At 40.6% G+C, this 26942-nt stretch overlaps 1 protein-coding gene across 2 annotated transcripts in view; it reads left to right on the top strand.

Moving 5' to 3' along the window:
- The window catches only part of HMA1 (heavy metal atpase 1), a 101498-nt gene that overhangs the window by 20588 nt on the left and 53968 nt on the right, over positions 1-26942 (top strand). For both annotated transcript variants that reach the window (XM_088943810.1, XM_088943811.1), the window contains exons 5-6: positions 11763-11958; positions 16538-16650. In XM_088943810.1, coding sequence (XP_088799936.1) covers positions 11763-11958; positions 16538-16650 — 309 coding nt within the window. The remainder of the gene's footprint in view (positions 1-11762; positions 11959-16537; positions 16651-26942) is intronic.

The following is a 26942-nucleotide window of genomic DNA, read 5'->3' on the forward strand; positions in this document are numbered from 1 at the left end:
TTAATCACATGTATGGCTGTAAGAACTACATCTCCCTAGAACTGCACAGGAACTGAAGCACACACAATAAGACTCCTTGCCACCTCCACAATGTGTCTGTTTTTCCTCTCAGCAACTCCATTCTGTTGCGGTGTATATGCACAACTGCTCTGATGAACTACACCATGTTCTAAGAGATACGTGGTTAGGTCCTTCTCAAAGTACTCTCTGGCATTATCTGATCTAAAAGCCTTAGTTCTCACTCCAAATTGTGTGAGAACCATCTGGTGGAATTGTCGTACTAAGTTAGGAACCTCATCACGTAATCTCATCAAATATATCCAAGAATATCGTGTATAATCATCCACAAACAAGAGAAAGTAACGAAATCCTCCCATGGAAGGGATTTGATATGACCCCCATACATTAGTGTGAACAATATTAAAGGCAAAAGTACTTCTTTTATTACTTGGTTTAAAAGATTGTCTGTAATGCTTTCCTAACTGACAAATCTCACACTCCAAAGTAGATAATTGAACAGACTGAAACAACTTTGGGAAAAGACATTTCAAAGAACTAAAAGAAAGATGTCCAAAGCGATTGTGCCAAAGCATAATCTGGTTCATTGATTCTGACCCACTACTACTGCTGTTGCTAACATGATGGCCCTGATGTCTCGGAATCTCATCTAGAAGGTAGACTCCATTCACCTCACGACCACTCCCAATCATCTTCTTTGACTCCAGATCCTGCAAAACACAATTACCAGGAAGAAAGGTCACAAAACAATTCAAATTTTTTGTCAAAGAACTAACAAACAGTAGGTTGGTATGAAGTCTAGGTCACTCTAACTTTCCCCTTCCCAGCAATGGGCATATGTGAACCATCTACCGTATAGACTATGTCTCTACCAGAGCACAACTGATAGGAACTGAAAATGGTAGGGGCATTAGTCATATGCTCAGATGCTCCTGAGTCTATAATCCAGGGAGGTCCCTCCTTACCTGAAGTGGATGCAAGATTTGCAGTTGCATATGAACTACTTGTATGTGCAAAGGAAGTGGTGTAGTTGGCTCCTGCATTATGCTGTCCATCTAGAAAGCTAGAACTGGGTGAATCTTTCTTACTCATAAGCTGTCCAAACCTCTCCAATTCTGTTTTCTGCTGCTACTGCAATGGATTCCCAATCAGTTTGGGAGAGAGGGGTTGAAGAGTCTCCTGTAGTGGCTACATTTGCATTTCCCTTCTTGTTTCTTATTCGAGCAGGCATAAGATTTGGATGAAGCTTCCAACAAGTGTCCCTGGTATGCTTAGGCCTCTATCAACAATCACACACCAAGTCCTTATCTTCCCTTCTAGTCTCACTATTCCCCCTGTCTCCATTCGGCTTAGGTTTTGTTGTACCAACCATAACCGACTGGTCAATCCCAGGCTGTCTCAACATTACATTCCTCCTATTCTCATCTCCAGAGACAAAAGCATAGGCCCGAGAGAGTGTCACACCCTCCCTAGAAAGAATATGCTGCCTAGCAATGTCAAATTCAGGGTTCAGCCCTGCCAAGAACTCAAAAACCCTATTCCTCTCTACCAGTTTGTGATAAGTTGCTGCATCATTTACACTTTCCCATACCACAGTTTCTAAGTGATCTATTTCTTACCATAGGGTTTTCAGCATGGAGAAATACACAGCAGTAGGTTTTTCTCCCTGTTTCATACTTATCACTTGATTTCTTAACTGATAGGCTTTGGCTTCATTTTGCTTATGAGAGTAGGTTTCAGTCACTCCATCCCAAATATCCTTAGCAGTATTAGCCCATGGGAAATTTTTTGCAATATGAGGTAACATAGAATTACACAATCAGGACATTACCATGTAATTCTCTTGCACCCATCGGGAAGAGTCAATATCAGGTTTCTTCTCCTCCCCAGTGAGATACCCTAATTTTCCACGGGAACCAATAGCCATCTTAGCTGATTGTGCCCACTCCAAATAATTTGTACCATCAAGTTTTACTATAATAATGATCCCAGACCAAAAAATATCACTACTACCTCCAACACCCAGTCCCACAGTACCGATAGATTTCATCTCGGTATTCCAACTCTCCATTTTACTTCAAACAGTTTAACCGTAAGAAAAAATAGATTGGAGACCTTCAAAAAATAATTTAATACCACACACACAGAAACCAACCCTTCCGGAAGAAGAAAACCCTAGCTAGAGGGAAATCTCTCTCCTCCCCACACCTCCCAACAGAGAGAAACGTGAATCGATCACTCCGGGAGGCTTAGAAAATTTCAGAAACCAAACCGCCCTCTTTAGAAAATCAAAAGAAAACTAACAATACTTGGGCGCCCAAGATTAGATAAAAAACAAAGAGTCAAACTTTTCTGGGACTCTTCCCCATACTCTAGTTCTTCCTGATTTTGATGCCGAACAGTAGATCATCTTCCTGATGTCTAGATCCCACCAAAAACTCCAAGAACTGGGCAGTCTATAACAGATCGATCACCCTTTACTACTTCATGCAGTCGGCTGATCTAGGGCTGCACGAGAATGCTTCAAGAAACCCTAGCCGATGCTCTGATACCAAGTAGGAATTTGCTGAATTAAAAAATATGAAAGAAAGTAGTTTCTTGAAGAGAGGAGGAGGATAGAAGGTGAAGAAGAGAAGAAGAGAAGTTGAAAAGAAAAGAGAGAAATAATTTGGCCGCCCCCTTCACTTATTATTTATATTAAAATAATAGAACAATACAAAGACAACTATGCCCTTATAGGGCGGCAAAACATAAAACAGCATATATAACACTCAAAAAACATAACAAAATTTGGACTCACATAACTACTATGGTCCCCACCTCCTATCTAACAACTAAAATAAAACATCTACTCAGAAAAAATCATAAAACTAATTAATCTTCAACATGTCCAATTGTGGGCAGCTACCTTGCAAACTAACATCTCTCTACCAAAAACAAAAGATGATTTACTTAAGAATTAAACACACTTATCAAGCATACTAGCAGAATGTTCATTAAAGAAATAACAAGAAAACACTTGAAAACCAAGCAATCGTAATCTCTGTTATCACAGTAAATTGTCATAAGGTCCCTATAAGGGGGACAGAGCTCCCAAAGCCTTGGGAAAAAGAGAAAAAAAGGAAGAAAAAAAAAAGAAAAAACCACCATGAGTAGGGCAAAAGAAAAGAACCCAACACCTAATGAACAACAATGCCAAAAGACAATATAGACAAAGAGCAGAAATCTTGGCAGTAATGGAGGGTCTACAAAGAGCAAAGAAGATGAACATTAATATGATAGTAATTGGAGGACATTCAAAGCTAGTAATAGGGTGGATTCAGAGTAAGGATGGTGCTTTATGGGCTTACAATAATGAAATTAAAAAAGTTGAAATGGTTAACTAGAGGAATGTAAGTGAGAGTACAATGGGTTCAAAGAGCAACCAAAAGTTAGCTGATTATCTAGCAAAACAAGGGGTAGGGAGAGAACGAATGTTTTGGGCATAATTGTAATTATTTGGGAATGGGATAGAGATAAGAGGTTTTATCTCTAAATGATTCTATGCACTGCATACCCTTGTAAATCTCCATGAATTTTAATTAATAAAATTGTTTCTGTTACTGATAATAAAATGGCAAGAAATACAAAGCCATTAGCTTGGAGAGAAGTGTTCCAAGACAATTTTGATGTCCCAACCACACTCCTGACCAAACTATCTGTTAATGAGTTAGCTGACTTTGGTATCTAGTCGAACAAACTATTCACATTGGTGTTCAAGGTGTGAGTGCACATGGGCCATGGATCAATGGAACTGCTAAACATTCATCTGAGAACCACTGGTGAATCTCCCTAGGTTTCCACTTTTTCATGGCCCAATGAGAATAAAAGTTGAAGGCTGTGATGAAATGATGGACTTAATGAGTAGTTGCCATGCTTAATTGGTCTTGAGGACATCATGACAATGCCCCCCCCTTTGATATATATATATATATATATATATATATATATATATATATATATATATATATATATATATTCCTCCAGTGCCTCAATGGTCTTGGTTTCCCAAGGGAGTGCCCGTCTAAATTAAGTCTCATGGTTAGTTGAGTAGGAGGATACAAATGCTGCAATATGGTGCCTTTATTATGGAACAAGGACTTCCTGCAATCCTCTAATGGTCAAGTTAATGAAAAAACCACTGGACTTGATGGTGGATGGTTCATGATGAACCTCCTAGCTTTGAATTCCTTGAGGAGACAAGAGCCAAATAATTTTATTGTATACTTCTGCTTAGTTATGATGTTGACGTGTTACTATAGAGTATAGAATAAAATGAAATGGTTATCATGATGTAATTGAGCTATGTGAAGGCTAGGTTGTCATAAGATCAAGCCATAGATAGATCCAAAGTGCTCCTTGCCTTCAAAAAGAACCTGCCCTCCCTAATCTTGCCTCTTGCATCAGCTTCTTCCCCTTGGAAAGCCATAAATGAAGTGCTTCCTACTTTCTGAACATCAAAATTTGATGTAGGAAATGGTAATAAAGTCCTTTTATGGGAGGATGTTTGGGCGGGGGTACCCCTTAAAATCTCAATATCCTTTGCTCTTTGCACTTTCTAATCTTAAAAAGAAACCCATTGCTTGTTTGGAGTCTCTCTTCTTCAGGGCTAAACTGTGATTTTGGTTTTAGAAGAGGTTTAAGGGACAGAGAGTGTGATATTGTGATAAACTTGTTACATATTTTAGGGTCAGCCTTCTTGGATATAAGGGTGGAAGACAACAAAGTCTGGACACCTTCCCTTTTTGGATCTTTCTCTTGTGCTTCTTTCTTTGACACTCTAGTTTCCTTAGAATCAGGGAGGGGAGGTTCTTTTCCTGTGAAAGAAATATGGAACAAGCCTATTCCTCCCAAAGTCCAAGCCTTCTGTTGGGAAGTTTTCATGGGAAAGATAAATACCTATGATCTGCTCCAGAGAAGAAGGCCAAACAAATGTTTATCCCCTCATATGTGCATGTTATGTAAGGAAAATGGTGAAATAACTCCCCACTTACTACTCTCCTCTTTTGCAAATTGTGTTTGGTCGTGCATCTCTTCACTATTTGGCTGCAGGTGGGAGGATCCTCCACAGGACTTTACAACTCTGTTTAACCCAATTTCTTTTCAGGCAAGAAAAAAAAAGGAGGAAGATTGCTATGAAGACAGCAAGAGCAGCAACAATTTGGACACTATGGGAGGAAAGAAATAAAAGACTGTTCAAAGAAAAGGCAAGGATCATGGAGGACATTATTGAAAGCATAAAGATCAAAACAGCAAACTGGGTAAAAACTTTGGAAGCATTCAATTCGGTGCAGTAGATGATGTTATTAGAGCCTGGTATGAAGTTGCAAATTCAGTAGCTGTGAAAGACAAAGTAGTCTTGGACAGTAAGCCTCCTCAGCCTAACAGACTAAAGCTAAACTTTGATGGAAGCTCTTTAGGAAATCCTGGGCTGTCAGGAATAGGAGTGTTCAGGGATGATGCAGGGAAAATGGTAACACCATTTTCAGGACCGATAGGGGACTCGGCAAGAACAGAAATAACAGCATTACTTCAAGGCCTGAAACTAGCAAAACAATGAAGTAGGGGACTTGGCAAGAGCAGAGATAACAGCATTACTTCAAGGCCTGAAACTAGCAAAACAACGAGGGTTTAAGAATTTGGAAATAGAAGGTGACTCAAAATTAGTAATTTCCTGGATGAATGACAACAATCCAGGTGTGTAAGTTCAGACATCTAATTAGAGAAATAAAGAGCATAGCAAGGGATCTCAAGGCAAGCTTCAAATGGGTCAAGAGAACAGCAAATGGGATGGCTGATACTTTGGGAAAACAAGGGGTACATAGGGATCAACTATTCTGGGCAGATTTGGGATAACCTTGTAAATTTTGAAAAGCTTTGCTTCTCATGTGTCTAAATTTCATTTTAATCTGTACTATTTTTCTTCCTTATAATGAAATGAAATTCCTTTGATTACTGATTTAAAAAAAAAAACACTCATCACAACTGACTCCAGCACCACTAGCTTGTTCACCAACTACATCTGCATTAGGGGTCCAAGAATCAGGTTTTTTAGGTATAGTTTTACACCAACGGTCAAGCTAAGAAACAGTGAAGGGGCTGTTTAAAGTGGCTACTGGTCAAAGACACTTTTCCCGAATATTTAGTATTAGAGTTGACTGGTTGATGAATTCTTTGAAAACTGTGAGCATTTTACTCCCCACCTAAACATAGTACAAGCTTGTTGCAAAAGTTAAAAATGATTGGGATCTTTGGTAGAGTGGAAAGCAGGAACATTATCCATGTTGATTACCTAAGTTTGTAGGAAAAGGCAATGATGATGATCCTAGGATAACGTGATTGTTGAAGTTCGACCTGCCCTAGAATTCCGTCTTGTTCGTTGACTGTAAAGTAAAGTGAACAGCAAGAAGTAGAAGTAGGAGAGGAAAGAAGAAGAGAGAAAAGAGAGAAGTTCTGGTTGAATTAGAGAAAAAGTTATCCCTAGATTCGGCCAGACCTGTTATTATATTAATAACTTATTGGAAAAGACTTAAGTGCCCTTATTTATCCCAGCTTGTTACATATGTAGTCCACTCTCCCCCGACTCAAACCTTTTATAAACAAGTCTGCCCACTGGTTTCCTGTACTAACATATGCAGTTTCTATCACTCCATTCAGCACCTTCTCTCTCACAAAATGACAGTCAACTTCGATGTGCTTGGTTCTTTCATGAAACATCGGATTGGAAGCGCTGCCTGATTGTCACAATAGAGCTTCATTGGAGTACTGATGTCATATCCTATCTCTTGCAGAAGGTTCCTTAGGCACACTAATTCACAAGCAGTATGTGCCATGGCCCTATATTTTGCTTCTGCATTGCTTCTTGCCACAATTGTTTGCTTCTTACTTTTCCATGTTACCAGGTTACCCCCTAGAAAGGTGCAATAGCCTGTGGTAGATCGTCTATCAGACATAGAACCTGCCCAATCAGCATCAGTGTACCCTTCTACTACCAGTTTTCCACCACTCCTGTACAACAAACCACGACCAGGAGCTCCTTTCAGATACCTCACAATCCTTAGCACTGCATTCCAATGTGGGACCAAAGGTTTCTGCATGAATTGACTCACCACACTAACCGCAAATGAAATATCTGGCCGAGTAATGGTTAGATAGTTTAGTTTGCCTACAAGTCGTCGGTATCTGCCAGGGTCTTCAAATACTTCACCTATATCACTGCTCAGCCTCGTATTTGTTTCTATAGGTGTCTCAGTCGGTTTAGTACCCAACAACCCTGTTTCTTCCAGTAAATCAAGCACATATTTCCTCTGACACAAATTAATGCCATGCTTAGATCTTGCTACCTCTATGCCCAAAAAGTATTTCAACTTGCCAAGGTCCTTTGTCTGAAAGTGTTCCTGTAGGAATGCCTTCAATCTGTCAATGCCCATTTTATCATTCCCAGTCACAATGATATCATCCACATACACCACCAATATTATTTTGCCTACCGAAGAGTCAAGACTGAAGATAGAATGATCAACTTGGCACTGTTTCATACCAAACTTCTTGACCACCTCACTGAACCTACCAAACCATGCTCGAGGGGACTGTTTAAGTCCATATATAGCCTTCTTAAGTCTGCATAGCCAATCATACATAGCTGCAAGGGAGATGACGACACAAACTGATCCTATCTTAGCAACCGGGGAGAATGTCTCTGTGTAGTCAATGCCATAGGTTTGGGAGTACCCTTTGGCAACCAGCCGCGCCTTCAGGCGCTCAACACGACCATCTGGCAAGTACTTAACACTATACACCCACCTACAACTGACAGCCTGCTTCCCAGGAGGAAGAACGGTGATGTACCAAGTGTGATTATGATGCAGAGCAGAGAGCTCTTCTTCCATAGCACGACACCACTCTGGAGAGGTAAGGGCTTCCTGGACATCCTTAGGAACAACCGCAGAGGATAACAAAGAGATGAACTGGCGATGGGAGGCGGAGAGGTGAGTAAGTGAAACAAAATTGGAAATAGGGTGAAGGGTGCAGGTACGTTTACCTTTCTGGAAGGCAATAGGAAGATCTAGGTCGGAAGCTGGTGTCGGAGCTGGAGCTGGATCTATCGACGGTGATGAAGCCGGAGGAGCTGCAGCCGGTACACGCGGGCGATGTGTATACACGTGACGGATGGGTGGACGGTCAACAAACGGTGGCACCGGATGCAAGGACGTAGGCATGATTGAAACCAGAGGAGGTGGTGATGTGGAGGAAGCAGCATCACCGGACCCCACGAAGAACGGAGTAGACTCGAAGAATGTAACATCAACACATACCAAGGAACGACGAGAACTGGGATGATAACACTTGTACCCTTTCTGAGTTCGGTAATAGCCAAGGAAGATACACTTCAGGGAACGTGCATCTAACTTGTTAGTCCCGGGACCCAGATTATGAGCGAAGCAGACACACCCAAATACCCGAGGAGGAAGCGGAAATGGAGACATGTTGGGGAATAAGACACTAAAAGGAGAACGACCATCAAGAATAGACGTGGGCATCGGATTAATTAAGAAACAAGAGGTGAGCATTGCATCGCTCCAAAAGGTTTTGGGAACATTCATGTGGTGCATGAGGGAGCGTGCCGTTTCTACAAAATGTCGGTTCTTTCTCTCAGCAACCTCATTTTGTTGCGGAGTGTAGGCACAGGAAGTTTGGTGTATAATGCCATGTTGGTCCAAGTATTCTTGAAAAGATGAAGACAAGTTTTCACGACCATTATCAAAACGGAAAATTTTGATGTGAACGCCAAATTGATTGCGGATCTCAGCATAAAATTTCTGGAAGATGGCAAATAATTCACTTCTTTCCTTCATTAAATAGAGCCACGTCATTCTTGAATAGTCATCAACAAAAATAACAAAATATCTGTATCCATTATATGACATCACTTTATAAGGACCCCAAACATCTGAATGAATTAAAGAAAAAAGACTCACATGGTTATCGACCCTAGAACGAAAGGGAACACGATGGTGTTTCCCAAATTGACATGACTCACAATCTAAAACAGAAAGTTGACTCAATGAAGGGACTAAGGACTGCAATACTTTTAGCAAAGGATGACCAAATCTACAATGCCACTGGAGAGGAGAAATGGATGACTGAAGGGCCGTTGATGTTCTTCCACCACCATCAAGATAATACAGTCCACCGGCTTCATGCCCTCCAATCTTCATCCTCGTCTTGAGATCCTGAAAAACACACATAAAGGGGTAAAATGTGATGGAGCACTTGAGGGACTTGGTCAGCTTACTAACAGACATAAGATTAAATGGAAGCTTAGGTTCAAATAAAACAGAGGATAGGGATACAGGGTCTAGGTCAACATTACCAACACCACAGATAGATGATGTGGAGCCATTAGCAAGGGTAACAGATTGTGATGTTGAGCAATGGGTGAGAAATGAAAACACACCTGGAGTTCCCGTCAAGTGATCGGAGGCTCCAGAGTCAATAATCTAGGGGTTGGGTGTGGATGCCAAACAAGCCATACCTGAGTGTGCAAAGGTAGCTGTGTTCTGCTGCGACTTGGATTGAACAAACCTTTCATACTCATCCCGAGGAACACTCACCATTTCCTTGCCTGGACCATCTGAGGGAGTAGAAGGCATCGGGTCAGCTGACCGGTTCTCCTGTCTAGAGCTGAAACTGGTGTCACTAGTCATGGCATGGTTGGCCCACGTCGAGGGAGGACCATGTAAGTCATAGCAGTAGTTAATAGTATGTCCATCCAAACCACAATGAGTACACTTCCGTGGACCTGATCTACGTCCTCTACCACGAGCTCCCCCTGAATCTCTGCCTCTAGTACGACCACCACCACGGATATGTGTAGGTCCACCACTACCACTCTTGCCAGGTTGGGCTCCTTGAGCCCCACTTTTGCCACTTCGACCTCTCGATACTGCAAATGCTGATTTATCTGAGACATTAGAATCCATAGATCCAGTGGAAGCCCTCTGAAGACGAGCAAACACCTCCTCTAAAGATGGAAGAGCAGATCCCCCTAGTATCTGGGCTCGTACTGGTTCATACTCAGACTTCAGCCCCACCAGAAACCGTGTCACATCAAGCTGCTCTCGCTGTTGCTGTTGAACTTTGACATCAGAAGTGAGAGGATGATAGACGTTTAACTCATTACGGATATTTCTCACACTGGCATAGTACTCCTCAAGGCTCTGATTTCCCTATTGCAGATTGAAGTATTCCTGATACAGTTGATATACCCTAGTGGTATTATCCTGACCTGAATACAGTTTCTTAGCATGATCCCACACCTCTTTGGCTGTGTCAAGAAACATGAAGTTCACACTGATTCTGGGTTCCATATTGTTCTACAACCATGTGATGATTTATGCATCTTCCTGTTCCCATTCTTCATACTCCTGAGAATTAGCGGGGGGTTTGTCCTCTCTAATGTGCTTCACTTTCTTCTTTGCCTTCAGAAAAACCTCTACAGACTTGGCCCAAGGGACATAGTTCTCTCCATTCAGTTTAATGGAGGTCATTTGAACATTCAGGTAGTTAGTAGATATCATGACACTAGGTTTACTATCACTGTTATCTGCCATTGCCGAACTCCCTTATCACTGAATTCTGAGCACTACACACTGCACACTTCACCGAAATCTGCACACTGATTTCAACAGTAATAAATGCTGAGAACTGCAACACCACAAACCCTACTCACCGAAATCTGCACCCTGATTTCAGCAATATTAAATGCTGAAAACCACACTTGTAACACCACAAACCCTAATCCACAGCTATTGGAAGTTTCACCATTAAGTAGACACTATTGCCCTTTGAATCACACACAAACCAGAATAATTCCTAGCATACTGCAATCTGAAAACCCATCATACGAACTGTACTACACCTCTCATGTATTCCATAACAGAAAATATGCATAAAAAAAACTTTACCTCATCGCCTGAAGGCCAACCACACGAAGGACTGAGACACCATTGCACCACACGTAGCAGCCCTAATTAGGGCTTAGAAACCACAACAACCAATCACCAATGACACAATCGGAGGCATAGGAACCTCCAAGGGAAGAGGGCGATCACTCCTTTTCAGCCCTTTTCCCAGTCTCCAACTCACAACTGAGAAACCCAAGAGAAACCCTAGTTCGAATGCGTAGAAGACAAAATTCTAGCAAGTCTGATTTGTTCAATGTGGTTCTGATACCATGTTGAAGTTCGACCTGCCCTAGAATTCTGTCTTGTTCGTTGACTGTAAAGTAAAGTGAACAGCAAGAAGTAGAAGTAGGAGAGGAAAGAAGAAGAGAGAAAAGAGAGAAGGTCTGGTTCAAATTAGAGAAAAAGTTATCCCTAGATCCGGCCAGACCTGTTATTATATTATTAACTTATTGGAAAAGACTTAAGTGCCCTTATTTAAGTAAGAGGCACTCGAACTAACATAACAGTACACATCAACATTCTCAACAAGTGCAAAGACCAAAATACCCCTTCACTAACACCACTAACAGTGATAAACATGTGATATTTTTAGCTACACATGTTTTCTTCCTCTCTTTCTGTGTTACTGATTTAATTTTGAGTGGAAGTTTCTGTTATTGATTAAAATAAAAAGTAAGTTTTTAGTTGCACATGCTTTCTTTTTCCCTTTCTGAGTTAATGGTTTAATTTTTGGTTCAGGCAACTAAAAGATGGAAGGAATCAACATTGAGCAGAATTGTGCAACTCACAGAAGAAGCACAACTAAATAAACCAAAGTTACAAAGGTGGCTGGATGAATTTGGTGAGCGCTACAGCAAGGTTGTTGTGGCTCTATCTCTTGCAGTTGCTCTTGTTGGGCCATTTCTTTTCAAGTGGCCCTTTATTGGCACATCAGGTACATTATGGAAGTTCACTTGTTTTATACAAAAGCTTAAACCAATTAATGCCTTATGTCAGAGTTTTTGTTAGCTTTTTTTGTCCAACTTATTAGCCTAAAAGAGTACATTCATGCTTCTATGCATAATAATCATTGCATATTACTGCTGATGAGCAATGGTATGGTACCTATATTTTCAACCATTAAGGCCCTGTTTGGCATCACTCCCCAGAAGCGATTCTATCGATTCTTTTGATTCTTTGGATGAGAATTATGTTTGGTTCAAGAAGATGATTGATTCTCATTCGAAACGGGATGAAAAATTCTCTCCTGAAGCACAATTCTGCAAAGTGAAAAAAATTCACTTTTGAGAATTGTCAATTCTCAGGTAATGCAATTCTCGCTATGTCTTTTTAATATAGCGAACACATGTGACAAAGTCACACGTGAAAACAAGGGCTTTATGGTAATGTTGTTCATTCATTCATCCTAATAAAATATCTTCTTAAAAAGCAATTAAATTTTTGAAATCATTATTTTTTGTGTGAGAGCGAAGAATTTATGACCCTAACATGGACTTGTTTGGGCTTGCCTCGAGGGGCATGGCACAAAGGTGGCTCGTGGAATCAGGAATGTAATATGTTTTACATCACATTAGCTACTTCAAGTAATGCAATTGAGGAAAAAAAGAGATTGTAGGTTTTACATGCTTGAAAATGTTTTATATGTTTGATTTTATTTTTAAATTCTCATTTGAATATGCTTTACATGTTATGTTTATGTATTTTAATTTTAGATAATAGGTATTTTACTTTTTTAAAACATTTATTTTAAAATTTAAGTTTATATATTTTTATTAATGTTATGTTTAATTTTTTTTTGAAAATTTTGGCATTTTTTTTAAAATTTCTGACATTTTTTGATTTTTAGCGTTTTTTTAATTTTTGTGCCTTGCTTCAAAAAGGCACACACCTCGCCTTGCACCTTGGGCGTCAATTGACCCCTGCGCCTTGCGCTTTTAAAACACTAAGTTATGGTTGTGGTGGATCGGTTCACCAAGTACAACCACTTTGTAGGTCTACCCCACCCATACAATGCCCCCATGGTTGTTGAATTCTTCATCAAGGAGATATCTTGACTCCATGGCACTCACCGAAGTATAGTGATTGATTGAGATTTGAGACCCACCATTTATGAGCCGATTCTGGGAAGAATGTTTCAGGTTGCAAGGGGTATCCTTACAGAAGCCTACCTGTTACCATCCATACTCTGATATACAAACAGAGGTTGTAAACTGTTGCTTGGAGACCTACCTCCGCTGCTTTACAGGAAGCTATCCCAAATAGTGGGTGAAATGGTTGCCATGGGCTGAATAGTGGTACAACACCACCTTCTACTCTGTCATAGGTATGCGTCCCTTAAAAGCCCTATATGTCCAAGACCGTCCCCCAGTGTTGCCTTTCGAGAAGGGGCCCACTAAGGTTGCCACCCTTGAGGAGCATATGTTGCAGCAAGACTCTACTTTATAGGAGCTCAAATCCAATCTAGCTCGAGCCCAGCAACTCATGAAGAGAAACTATGATGCCAAACATAGGCCCTTGGATTTGTAAGTGATATAGTCTTTCTTAAGCTCCACCCTTACAGGCAAGTATCAGTAGCTAGAAGGAGTTGGAATATGTTGCTCCTTAGTTCTTTGGGCCCTTCAAAATACTAGAGAGGATTGGACAGGTTGCTTACAAATTGGACCTTCATCACTTGTCAAAGCTGCACCCAGTCTTTCACATATCCTTGCAGCAATGTTGTTTGAAGTCAGGAGCCATTACGAGCCCCACTCTTCCTCATTTAACTGACAAGGGGAAGCTCGAAACTGAACCCCCTACAGATTGTAGACTTCCGTTGGGTTCAACACAGGGGGTTTGCCATCCCAGAAGCTTTAGTGATTTGGAAGAATTTTCCAGCTGAAGATGCCACTTGGGAGCCTTACCTTAAGCTACAAGAGGAATTACCTCACTTGGACCTCGAGGACAAGGTCCATCCTAAGGGAGCAGCAATTGTTAAGACAAGCAACATGCCCTTGACAAGGGGCTTGGCCCATCAACCTCTCACCTGCGATCTGCCCACAAACAAGCAAGTCTACAGTAGGAGGCCACGTAAACCAGTTAGTTATGGAGGGGACCTGATCCTAGGCGCAAATTAGCAGATCCCTTGTAACAGTCAGGATAGGATACATATAAATATGTCCCTGTAATAATGATGAGATATCAGAACCTTATCATTTTTGGCCTCTCTTCTCTTCTCTAGAGGTGGTTCTCCTCGAAAGGACCCTGAGATAGGTAGTAACCTGTCAATATCCTAGAGGTAGTCTCTATTTTATATGATAGTAGGTTGTTTTGGTATCATTTGGTGTAGCAATTGCAGACACGACTTTTGCAGGTATTTGGTTTTTCATTTGATTGATAGCGGCTTGTTTGTGTTTTTATTGGATGGTCACAAGAAATTGTTGTGACTATGTCAACTCATGAAAATCAAATCACCTAGGCATGCACTCATCAGTAGGGTTATCAATGGACTCCAAAAGTTTGATACTTGATTTGAGTCCGAATCTGATTGTGTCGGATTTGGATGTTAGAACTTGTCCAATTAATAATTGGATCATATGTGGATTTAGCCTCATTTGATCCGATTAAAACCAAGTTTGGTAAAGATTATTATTTTGTGTATATATGTAGTATGGTTATGTATATATATTGTGTATAATTATATAAAGTTTATACTTAATAAATTTAATATTTTATATTTATATACATTTAACAGGGTTCATTTAGTTAATTGGGACCAAGTTTGTCTCCCTAAAACTGAGGGTGGTCTAGGAATAAGGAAATTGAAGAATTTCAATACTTCTGCAAGTGGATTTGGAGATTTTCGGCTGAGAGGAATGCTTGGTGGAGATTTCTTATTGCTGAAAAATATGGGGTTGATTGGGGAAACTGGAGAACTAGAGATCCCCCTCCAAATTGGGGTAATTCTCTGTGGAAAGGAATTATGAGAAACTTTCCTATTTTCTGGGAAGGGATTTCTGTGAATGTGGGTAAAGGTGATAGAACAAAATTCTGGAAGGATAAATGGTGTTTGGAAGGCCCCCTTGCTGGTTCCTTCCCTTATCTTTTTAGATGTGCTATCAACCAAGAGGCTACTGTGGCTGATTGCTTCTCTTTGCTTGAGAATTCAGTGTCATGGTCCCCTCTCTTAAGGAGGAATTTGTTTGATTGGGAGCTGGATGAATTTTTTGGAACTGATGACTCTTCTTCATAATCAGAAGATTGATGTGCTTGGGGATGATATGTGGTGCTGGAAATGGAAGCCGGATGGTGTTTTTTCTGTGAAGTCCATGGCTGCTAAATTATGTAGTGTGGGGCATTCTGATTTCCCAGCTACTCAGATTTGGAATCCTGTGAGCCTCTCAAAATCTAATTTCTTGGTTTGGACGATGGTCCTTGACAAATGCCTTTCCAGGTCTAACCTGTTGAGGAGAGGCATCCCAATTGGATGCATTTTCTTATAGCTTTGGGTGTTAAGTGGGTAATGCCAAGATCAGTTAAGGAACACCTTTGTAGCTGGAAGTTGAAGGGGCTAAGTAAGAGAGGGAAGCTAATGTGGAAGACAATCCCAGCTGCTGTTCTGTGGTCCATTTGGGCTGAAAGGAATAGTAGAGTCTTCTGTAATAGGTCTAAGGGTCTTGATGATGTAATTCAGAGAGCTGTGGGTAAGCTGATTTCTTGGATTTCCATTTCTGGGGAGTTCAGAGATCTTAGCTTGCCGGTTTTGTTTCAATCTTCTCCTATTTTCATTGAAGCTTTCTTCTCCACATTCCTATTTTCTCATGGTTGTTAATACAGTTTTGCCCTTAAAAATCCCACATTCTAAGAGTCCTAATCATTTACAAGACCAGTGATGGAGGTTATGCCTCTTACACCTTAAGGTTAATGGATAAAGGCATACACCTAGTGAAATTTGGAGCATAAGGGTTCTGTGAAGTTCAAGGGGCTATTTGGACAAGATGGTTTGACCTTGCCTTTCCTTGGGGCACACTCCTTTTCTTTCCATCCAACCTAAGAGCCTTCAAAACCATGTTTTTTGCATTATCTTTCTTCTATATTTATGTGCATTTAACAGGGTTTCCTGACATCATCCCTTTCTTTCTTTTTCTATCCCCATTTTTTATTTGTGATACAAGTACATTTTCTCTGTATCTCCTTTTTGGGTTAACAGAATAGGGCTCCTCTCTCTATTTCCTTTTCTCCATATATTATTTAATATTGCTTTCATTCTACTTCTGGTGTTTGACTATTTCATGTTAAATCACTTTTATTGTTTGTTAGTTGCAACTTCAGAGTTCAGACTTGGAAAGCCTAAGAGAGTGTCTGGTTGCCTAGGCAATAAGATGCTTTCTGTGTTGCCTAGCTTTGCCTTAGTGTCTTAATTATTATGTAATTGTTCTAGTTTACTTGATTTCTGTACTATTTTAACTCAAAATATCTGTACTTGTTACATCCATTTGGAGGACCCTTCTTTCTTTAATGATGATTTAATTTTGTAGTTTGCCGAGGATCGGTTTACCGGGCATTAGGGCTTATGGTGGCAGCATCACCATGTGCACTGGCTGTAGCTCCTTTGGCATATGCTACTGCAATAAGTGCCTGTGCAAGTAAGGTATGGTTGTTTTGGATATTAGTCTTTTGTTTTGCTCTGGAATACTTCTTTTGTTTCCTCAACTCTTCAGGGCGTTTATCAGCAGAAAATGAAGAAAAGGGGTATAATAGCTCAGGTTTCATGTAAATAAATTTTCTTTTATAGGTACACTTCCAATTTATTGAGACTTGATCTGAAAGTTTATATTTCTAGTATTCCATCTAACCTTGTGCAATTTGTGAAATGATATTTTCCGTAGTTTGTTCCTCCTATGAGGTCTTTATTATGTGATTGGAACAATAGCTGAGGTGGTGTCTGTTGGTATGTATAATACAGATGTCAGATGATACCTGCCAAGGTGCAGTAGACTCAAGAGAACATATGTTCTCTGATGAGTTAATGGTTTTGAAATGAGGTTCAATTTTCCTTTTGTCATTCACCTAAACCTGTAGCCCTTAGTTCTATCATCATCATCGTCATCATCTAAGCTTTATCCCAGCTATATCGCCATTCTATTCTGTTTAATGCCATATTCATTGTTAAATTATGGGCGCTTAAAACATTTCTTACCACTTTGACCTATGTCCTTTTTGGCCTACCCCTAGCTCTTCTAGACTCTAGTCCATGTCCTTTCTGGTTTGCCCCTAGCTCTTCTAGCCTGTGTGTTCTCTGATGGGTTATGTGGTTTTGAATTGAGATTCAATTTTCCTTGTGTCATGGTTCTATCACTTAAACCTATAGTCTGTGCTTGCTAAATGGTGAAAATACTTTCCACTTGCTAAACTCCTGTAATGTATATATCAAGGCCATTCATTGGGTGAAGACTATGGACCTGTTCTCAGCTTTTACATTGGACATCATTAGAAATTGAAAACAGGTGGCTGATTCCTTGTTAGATTGGCTCCTTCAGATCGATGGACTTCTCCCTCCCTAGGCCTCATAAAGATGAATTTTGATGGATGCAATCTAGGAAAACTAGGCCCTTTTCAAGTTGTGGGAGTCTTTAAAAACCGGGAAGGAAATATATTAGCTAATAGCTATTTATTATGGTCCTTCAAGAGTGATGACAAAACTAAGGCAGAATTATGCACAGTACTTCGAAGGGCAAAATCCTTAAACTATAGGACTCTTGTTATTGAAGGTGATTCATGTGTTGTAGCAGGGTGGTTAACAAGGAATCAGGAGAGTTCTTGGAAATATAGACCTTTTCTCAGAGAGATCAAAGAACTTATGCATAAGTTTAGGAAAAATTTATGTGGGTACCTCATTTTCTTAATGGATTAGTTCATGGCTTGGAAAAGCAAGGGGCATTGAGAAATCATATGTACTAGGGTCAAATACTCCAGGGGGGGGGGGAGGTGTAATTGTACTTTTTGAGGTACATATTGCAAGTGAGTTGAGTATGACAAATATGGATATATAGCAATAGCTTTCTTCCTACTTTTTTTCGATAGGAAATGGTAACTTTCATTAAGTTTGACATTATAAAATTACAATTGCCACCTTCCTAAAAGGTGACCCCTCATAACATAATCAAATTATAAGTATGCCCAAAATAAAGTCTCCCTATTAACCCCTTGCTTTGCTAAAACATCAGCCAACCCATTTGCTGTTCTCCTAACCCAGTTAAATTGTGCTCCTAACTCCTGTGTCAAATTCATTATTTCCCTTATATGCTGTCTAAGGGGCCAAGTACCCAAGTTCCTTGTTTGCATCCAGCCTATGACCAATCTTGAATCCCCCTCCACTTCTAACTGTTGGAAGCCCAGCTGTTTAGCCAATCTGAGCCCCTGAAGGACCATTATTTCTGCTCTTAGTGAGTCACCCACCCCTATAGGGCCAGAAAATAGGGCCAAAACTCTTCCTTCCTTATCTCTAAACACACCCCCGATTCCAGAAGGAAAGGGTTTCCCATGGAGCTGCCATCAAAGTTCAGTTTCACAGAAAACTGTATGGGTGGGGTCAACTCGTCATTAACAATAGTAGGAGGGATGGAGGAGCCTGCTACTACATTCCAGCCTCTAAGCTAGTCATCTACAGAAAAATCCTTGAAGAGATCCATAGTTTTCAGCCAATGTATCGCCTTGATGGTGATACCTTCTTTAACTTGAAGCAATGTTTTTTCTTGCCATTGGAAAATCTATTTCTCTCTTCCCAAACTGCTGACAAATTGCTGCTCTCGTTGTTTTCCACATCACCCTTCCCTTCTTCTTTGGTTGTCGGAAAAAAACTAGAGTAAAAAAGTTCCGCCACTCTTGAGGGGGGAGTCCAACTGCAACCAAAGAGGAAAGAAAAGCATTCCCAGATATGAGTAACAAAAGGACAAGATAAAAATAGCCTTCTTCCTACTTAACCTATGACATAGTTGTCAAGGTGACTAGGCGATTTTTAGAGGTCCGCCTCATCCACCGCCAAGGTGTTTTTGTATTAGGCGTTCACCCATATATATTATATTATTTTTTGAATGTGCATATGTATTATATCATTTTATTGGTTTGTTTTATTTTATTAGAATACACCCTGTTGTATGTTACCATTTTTTATTAAAGTAATTCTCTTTTACATTAAAACTACGAAAGTTTCTTTGGGTTTGAGACTTTGAGTTTTGAACTGAGAGCTGAGAAGAGAAAGCGAGGACACTGGTACTCCTTTCTTACTTTAAACAATCCTCCATTTTTTTAAGCCTGAAACAGGGTCTCCACCCCCTTAAACATAGTCCACGTCATCCTCTTGGACAACTTATTTTGGGAACGAAACAGGGGCTTTGCCCCCTTATTTTTCTCTCTTTTCTTAGCTGCACTCCCCCATTTTTGTTGGCCTGGATGCTAGCTATGGCATTTTATGTTTTATTCAAATGATTTTATTGCTAATAGCTAGCATACATGTATGTTGGTTAGTATAAAAAACCAATAAAGTAGCTTAAGAGGGGTAGGGATATTTATTTTATACTTTCAAATTCCATCGCCTAGGCGACTGAGTGCCCTGTGGTCGCCTAGGCGCCTTGACAACTATGACCTATGAGTTGTAATTTCTGTGTACATTCAAGTTTGGTTGTAGGATGGTTGAAGGGACTGGACTCTATATTTTGGTGCTTTTGGTATGAGATGAAATTCAAATGGCTTACTAGAAATATGAATTTGAGGATACTTTGGGTTAGGAGATCAGCTAATATGATGGTAGATGCTCTAGCTAAGCAAGGGGTAAATAGAGATCACTTGTATTGGACTCAGTTGTAATTAGCAATTATATTCATATTTGAATTTGTGAGAGGTAGCACCTCATGCGAGTCATGCCTCTCCATGGGGTTGCTTGTACTACCTATTTTTATTTCTTTTTAATAAAATTTCACTTATAAAAAATTGTACTTTAGAGGTGGTTATCCAAGGCTAGCTACCTCCAAGGGGTGTTCGATAGTGTAAGGTTGGTCTTTGTTTTAATAATAAAACAAGTCACTCATAAAAAATGATAAATTTATAAAAACATAAATAAATTTCACTATTTGTGATATGATCTCAATCAACCTTTCTTTAGAATTTGCAGTCTGATTATGATTTTTAGAATATCAGTCCATATGGCAATGTCAGGAAGAAGCTAATTCATTTTGGTGGGTGCTGTGGGGATGTGATGAGCATACATCTTCCAAAGATTGAAGGGGGGGGACCTGAGTATAATGGAATTCTGGGAATGCTATGTTCAAGGGAGAACAGGACAAAGGGAGTTTTCATAAGCTGGAGGGAATAAATTTAAGGTATTGAATCAAGTGGACATCCAAGCACTCAAAACTGGGAGTTCTTGGTGCTGTGGAAATGGGAAACTGAGAACTTTTGGAGGAAGGCTCCGAGAACCCCCTATTTGCTAATGTTGTTCATTCATTCATTGCAATAAAATATCTTCTTAAAAGGCAATGAAATTTATAAAATCATTATTTTTTGTGAGAAATAAGAATTTAGACCCTAACATAGATTTGTTCAGACTTGCCTCGAGGGGCGTGGTCGGGGGTTCGGGGGCGGAGCCCCAGGCCTAGTTGTTAGATTAAAAAAAAGCAAAAACACAAAATTTTAAAAAGGCGCACGCTTGGGCTGAGGTGCAAGGCGCATCGGGTGCACGTCTAGGCGCACCAGGCATGCGCTTAGGATCTAGGCGAGTCACATACCCCAAAATGTGCCTCGCCTGTGTGCGTAGGCACGCCTTTTAAATTACTGAGCCTAAGTTGTCTCTAACTCCACCAGTACTAGGGGGTCCCTGGATTACCAAACTACAACCACCAAAATTAAGTTTGACAAGGTTCATGGGTGGTAGAAACCATTCACTTATTATGCTTGACCTTGTGGTTGATGAATCCACCACATGTATTCCCAACCCCTTAAAATGTCATCATTAGAGAAATGGTCAAAGATGCTTAAATTTTAAGTCTTTACCCATATTACTACCCTCAAAAGAATATATTCAATTAACAACCTCCATAGATCTTTTAATAGACATTGTTGAGCAAGAGCAAGAGAAGAGAAGAGAAGAAAAGAGAGGAGAGAAGAGAGGGAGAAAGGAGAGGAGAGTCGAGAGGACTGAAAGCCCCTACAGAACACTGTAGGCAAGTGCATAAGTTATTATTTATACTAGTCTAGTCGTGCAACATAAAGAAGGAGAAAATTACAACAGTACCCTTGCGGTACTAAACCTGTGTACAACAACATCTATCAACACTCCCCCTCAAGTTGGAGCATAGATATCAATCATGCCCAACTTGTCACAGAGATCATGATGTCTGGAATGATTTAGACCCTTTGTAAAGATGTCTGCAAGTTGGTTCTCAGAGTTGACATGGGGAGTACACACTTCGCCTGTGATGACTTTCTCTCTGATAAAATGCTTTTCAACTTCGATGTGTTTGTTCTATCATGTAGCACTGGATTGATAACAATGCTTATAGCTGCTTTGTTATCACAAAATATAGTCATAGGTTTGTCCACTGGGAAACCTAACTCACTCAACAAATTCTTTATCCACATGCCTTTAGCTACCCCATGGGCCATAGCACGATATTCAGCTTCAGCACTAGATCTAGCCACCACATTTTGCTTTTTACTCCTCCATGTAACAAGGTTCCCTCCTATAAAGGTGCAGTAGCCACTAGTAGACTTTCTGTCACTTTGGGATCCAGTCCAATTTGCCTCTGTATAAACTTCAACTTTTAAATGCCCGTGCTTTCGAAATAACAGGCCAACACCAGGAAACTTCTTTAGATATCGGAGGATTCTTTCTGCTGCGTCAAGATGAGAGGACCTAGGAGCATGCATGAACTGACTGAGGACACCAATAGCATATGCAATGTCTGGGTGAGTCATAGAAAGGTATAACAATCTCCCTACAAGCCTCTGAAACTGTTTCACATCCTTGAGAGGTTCACCTTGGTTGTCACCTAATTTATGGTTAGGGTCAATGGGAGAGTCAACTGGCTTCACCCCCATCTTCCTAGTGTCCTGAAGTAAATCTAGGACATATTTCCTTTGAGAAATGAAGATACCCCTCTTTGATCGGGCAACTTCAATTCCAAGGAAGTATCTGTCAGGTCCTAGATCCTTCACTTCAAACTGAGTGGCAAGAAAAACCTTCAACCTCTGAATTTTATCCTCCCAGTCACCAGTAACATTTATGTCATCCACATATACAATTAGGGCAGCAATTTTACCTTCTCATCTTTTCACAAACAGTGTGTGATCTGATTGACATAGCTTGTATCCTTTCTGCTGAACTGCAACATGGAATCTGTTGAACCAAGCTCTTGGTGATTGTTTCAGCCCGTATAAGGGCTTCTTCAACTTGTACACTTTCTGTTCATTACCTTGAGCCAGAAAACCAGGGGGTTGAATCATGTAAACTTCCTCTTCAAGGTCACCATTCAAGAATGCATTCTTGATGTCAAGCTGGTGTAGATCCCAATCCAGATTAATGGCAAGAGAGAAAAGAACTCTAATGGAGTTCATCTTGGCAACAAGGGTAAAAGTTTCTGCATAATCAACTCCATACACTTGAGTAAACCCCTTCGCCACTAAGTGAGCTTTATACCTCTCCACTGTTCCATCAGCCCTATGCTTGACAGTGAACACCCATTTACATCCAACTGGAACCTTTCCCTTAGGAAGATCAACAAGTTCCCATGTGCCATTTTTATGAAGGGCATTAATTTCTTCCTTCATGGCATTTGTCCATTCAGGAACTAAAAGAGCTTCTGCCACATTCTTGGGGATAGGGACATTGTCAATAGAGGTAAGGAAAGCACGGAATGAGGGTGGAATGTTCTCATAGGAAACAAAGTTGGAAATGGGATGTTTAGTGGTGCACAATCTAACACCTTTCCTGTGAGCAATAGGACGGTCAAGGTCATTAGCATTAGAGGAATCATTTTCAATAGAATCAGGAGCATTATTAGGAGCCAAGTTACCTGAGTGAGTATGATCCTCCCCCGAGGAGTCTGGTGGCATTGGGGGTACAACTTCTGGATTCTCCACAGCTCTTGAATTTGGTTGGCCTTTGCGACGACGAGAAAAAAACACGAAAAGGCGGAGGATCAAGAAGAGAAGGGAGCTGAACCAGTTTCTCCTCATGCCTACACTCCCCCTGAGGAGAAAAAGGGAAAAAAGTCTCATCTTCAAACAAAGAAACATCCATGGAGACAGAGAATTTCCGAGAAACATCCATGCCATAAATAGACTTTACTCTTATAGGACTGACTCATAGACTCTGTAACATGAACACCAGCCTTATTCTCCAGCATGTAAAGTCCACCAACCATACGTCCCCTACCAATCGTCCTTCCCGAGGCTAGATCCTGAATCACACAATGAGAAGGGAAAAAAGTCACTGAGCAATTCAAGAAATTAGTAACACTACTAACAGAGAACAAATTAATGGGAAATTTTGGAACATGAAGGACGTCAGAAAGGGTAAGACCAAGAGGAAGAGAGAGGGTTCATTGACCATCTATGGAAGTGTATGATCCATCGGCTAGTCTCACCTTGTCTCTTCCAGAAGAAGGTGATAGGTTTGAAAGTAAGAGGACGTACCAGTCGTGTTTTGACGCTCCAGAATCAATGATCCATGGAGAGTCAGGGGTGTGAGAAGCAACATGGAAAGCTATGGCAGGGTTACCTGACATAGATGCAAATGAGGTTGAGGGAGAAGCATCCATCTAACGAATTGCTCTACCATAGAGCTATAAATGGTCACGGAAGGAATTCATAATATCCTCCCTCGGGTCAGATCTAGTGAGATGTGTCTGAGTCACAGTAGAAATGGGGGGCTAATTCTCCCGAGTAACCATGTTGGCCATGTGGTGTTTCTTCGTACCTTGCTGTCTGGACCTCTTATTCACGTTTGAACCTTGCTTTTTAGTCAGATCTTGGGCCCATTTTGGTTTCCCATGAAGATCCCAACAGGTATCTTTGGTGTGTCGGGGTTTCTGGCAATGAGTGCACCACAATTTGTCCTTATCTTCTGTTTTTTTCTGGAGATCTCTTTTCCTGGAAGAAGATCCCACACTAGTAGAGACACCCCCTTTTGCTGCCAATACAATTGCATCCCCACCAGGGCTGTTCATCAGATTTCTTCTACTCTCTTCAGATTGTACAAGAGCACAGACTTCCTGAACTGATGGGAGATCCTTAGAGCTGAGAATCTGTACTCTGACAGATTCATACATAGGATTCAGACCATGTAAGAAGGCAAACACTCTTTGCTGGGAGACAAGTTTCTTGTACATTTTGGCATCCTCATCACACTTCCAATCCACACTCTGGTAATGGTCCAACTCCTCCAGACAAAGGTCAAGTCAGAGTAATATACTGATAAACATCTCTCCCCCTGTCTACAAGTAGATGATGCTGCATGCAGTTGATAAATCTTGGCATAGTGTCGCAATTCTGAATATGTAGATTTTGCTTATTCCCAGATTTCATTTGCAGTTTCAGCCCACATGAATTTCTTCCTTATTTGAGGTTGCATGGAAACCAAGAGCCAAGACATAACCATATTGTTCTCTTGATTCCATCTATCATTTTCAGCATTCCCAGAGGGTGGTTCTTTGATTCTTCCATTAATATAGCCTATCTTCCCCCTTGCAGTGATGTATAACTTGATCCCTCTTGACCACTCTAGGTAATTTAAACCATCAAGAGGGACAACAACCATAGGAAAGGATAGGTCACCCCCACCCATTCCATTCAGCATTGGTGAAACTCCTACTCATGATTTCTGGTTTAAGAAAAAACAGCAACCAAAGGGGTACTGCCGTACAGGGCTATTACAGAAACAGGTCCTTCTGACCTACGGTTTTACTGGGAGCAAAGACTGAACACTGCTGTTGCAGTACTGGAACAGGTCTGAATGACCTACGGTCTTGTAAGTATACAAAAAACAACACTGCAGTTGCAGTACATAACCAGGTCTGTATGACATACCATTGTACAGAGTTCATATGACCCCCAACAGAATGGAAAATACAGGGTGAAGTTCACCACCCCCTAATCGGCAGGCCTGGTAGCCGAACAGTCAATGACTGAGATCAATACAACATCAGCTTCAGGGCATCAACAATCCATCAAAGGGGTAAAGAAATACAAAAAAGATTCAGTTGAATACAGCTGCTTTGTTAAAGAAATACAGTCCATCAACAGTCCATCAATCGGCTGAACAGTCAATTAATAAACAGTCAATCAACAGGGCATCCGAACGGTAGATAAACAGTACCTCTTTTAACTTCAGATGATAGCCTCTCTGTAAACCAGAACTCCCTCTACGAACCTCAGATGATAGCCTCTCTACAGTCGAACAGACAATGAATACAACTTCTGGGCTGGAAGATGAAAAGTCTCTATAACTTTTGGGTCGAACTGAATACAACAGATTAGTAGTTCGATGGATACAGCTCTGGGAGATGAAAAGTCTCTATAACTTCTAGGTCGAACTGAATACAACAGATTAGCAGTTCAATGGATACAGCTCTGGGAGATGAAGAGACTATCTGCTCGACATTGAACAACAGGTTTGCTTGACACCACCCTTCAGGCGTGGATGACTTGCTCTGATACCATGTTGAGCAAGAGAAAGAGAAGAGAGGAGAGAAGAGAGGGAGGAGAGGAGAGTCGAGAGGACTGAAAGCCCCTACAGAACACTGTAGGCGAGTGCATAAGTTATTATTTATACTAGTCTAGTCATACAACATAAAGAAGGAGAAAATTACAACAGTACCCTTGCGGTACTAAACCTGTTCAACAACATCTGTCAACAGACATCATAAAGATCAAAATTGCACATTGGGTAAAGACAAATGGAAAATTTTCGAACTTTCTTGGTGAATGATATAATAAGAACAGGGACGGAAGTGGCAGAATGTTCTAAGGAAAACGATAGGGTGGTTGTGGAATGGAAGACCTGTTCACGGGCCGGGCTTCAGACCTGACTTACACTGTGTTGGGCTCGGGCTTCGGGCCAGGCCCCATTCAAATTTTGGCAAAAGCCAAGCCTGAGCCCGGCCCATGAATGAGTCTCCAACAAGCAATAAATTAAAGCTGAGCTTTGATGGGAGTTCTATGGGCAATCCAGGGCTGGCAGGTATGGGGGTGTGTTCAGGGATTCCTCGGGAAGGTTGGTGGCTATGTTCTCAGGATCTATTGGAGTGGGAGACTCATTGAAACTTTGAAAGATGAATTGGTGGCCTTGCTACAAGGGTTATGATTAGCAAAACAATTTGGATTCCACTAATTGGAAGTAGAGGGGGACTCAAAATGGATCATCTCTTGGGCAAAATGCAACTGTGAAGTCCCTTGGATCTACAGGTACACATTCAGGGATAGAGAATGTCTACCAAGGGAGTTGAATACCACCTATAATTGGGTTAGAAGAACTGTAAATGGGTTGGCGGATTCACTAGCCAAACAAGGGGTTAATAGGCAACAGTTGTTTTGGGCTTTGGTGTGAACTTTATTGTATTTTGGTTTGTTGTAATTTTCCAATATGTTGTACTAAACTTTCATATAATTAATAATTTTTTCTTTGCTGATATAAAGAATTCGGTTCCATCCAATTTCTACAGTTAATTTCAAGATTCCTTTTCCTTATTAAATTCCTGTTGTCTATCCAGAAAAAAAAATGTAGCATAGTTTTATCAGTTTCCTAGAGGATGCTGATGCACATAAATGGTAGGGGATAAACCATGAACTATGTACTCTTTTGCGGGGTTCTTTATTTGATTCAGTTCCAGGAATCTCTCAACGACACTGGTTTAAAGGAGAATATGCTTTATCTCCATATAGCAAACT

Source organism: Nelumbo lutea, chromosome 5 (genome assembly GCF_056320005.1).
Source record: "Nelumbo lutea isolate HS-2025 chromosome 5, American lotus-T2T, whole genome shotgun sequence".
NCBI lineage: Eukaryota > Viridiplantae > Streptophyta > Magnoliopsida > Proteales > Nelumbonaceae > Nelumbo > Nelumbo lutea.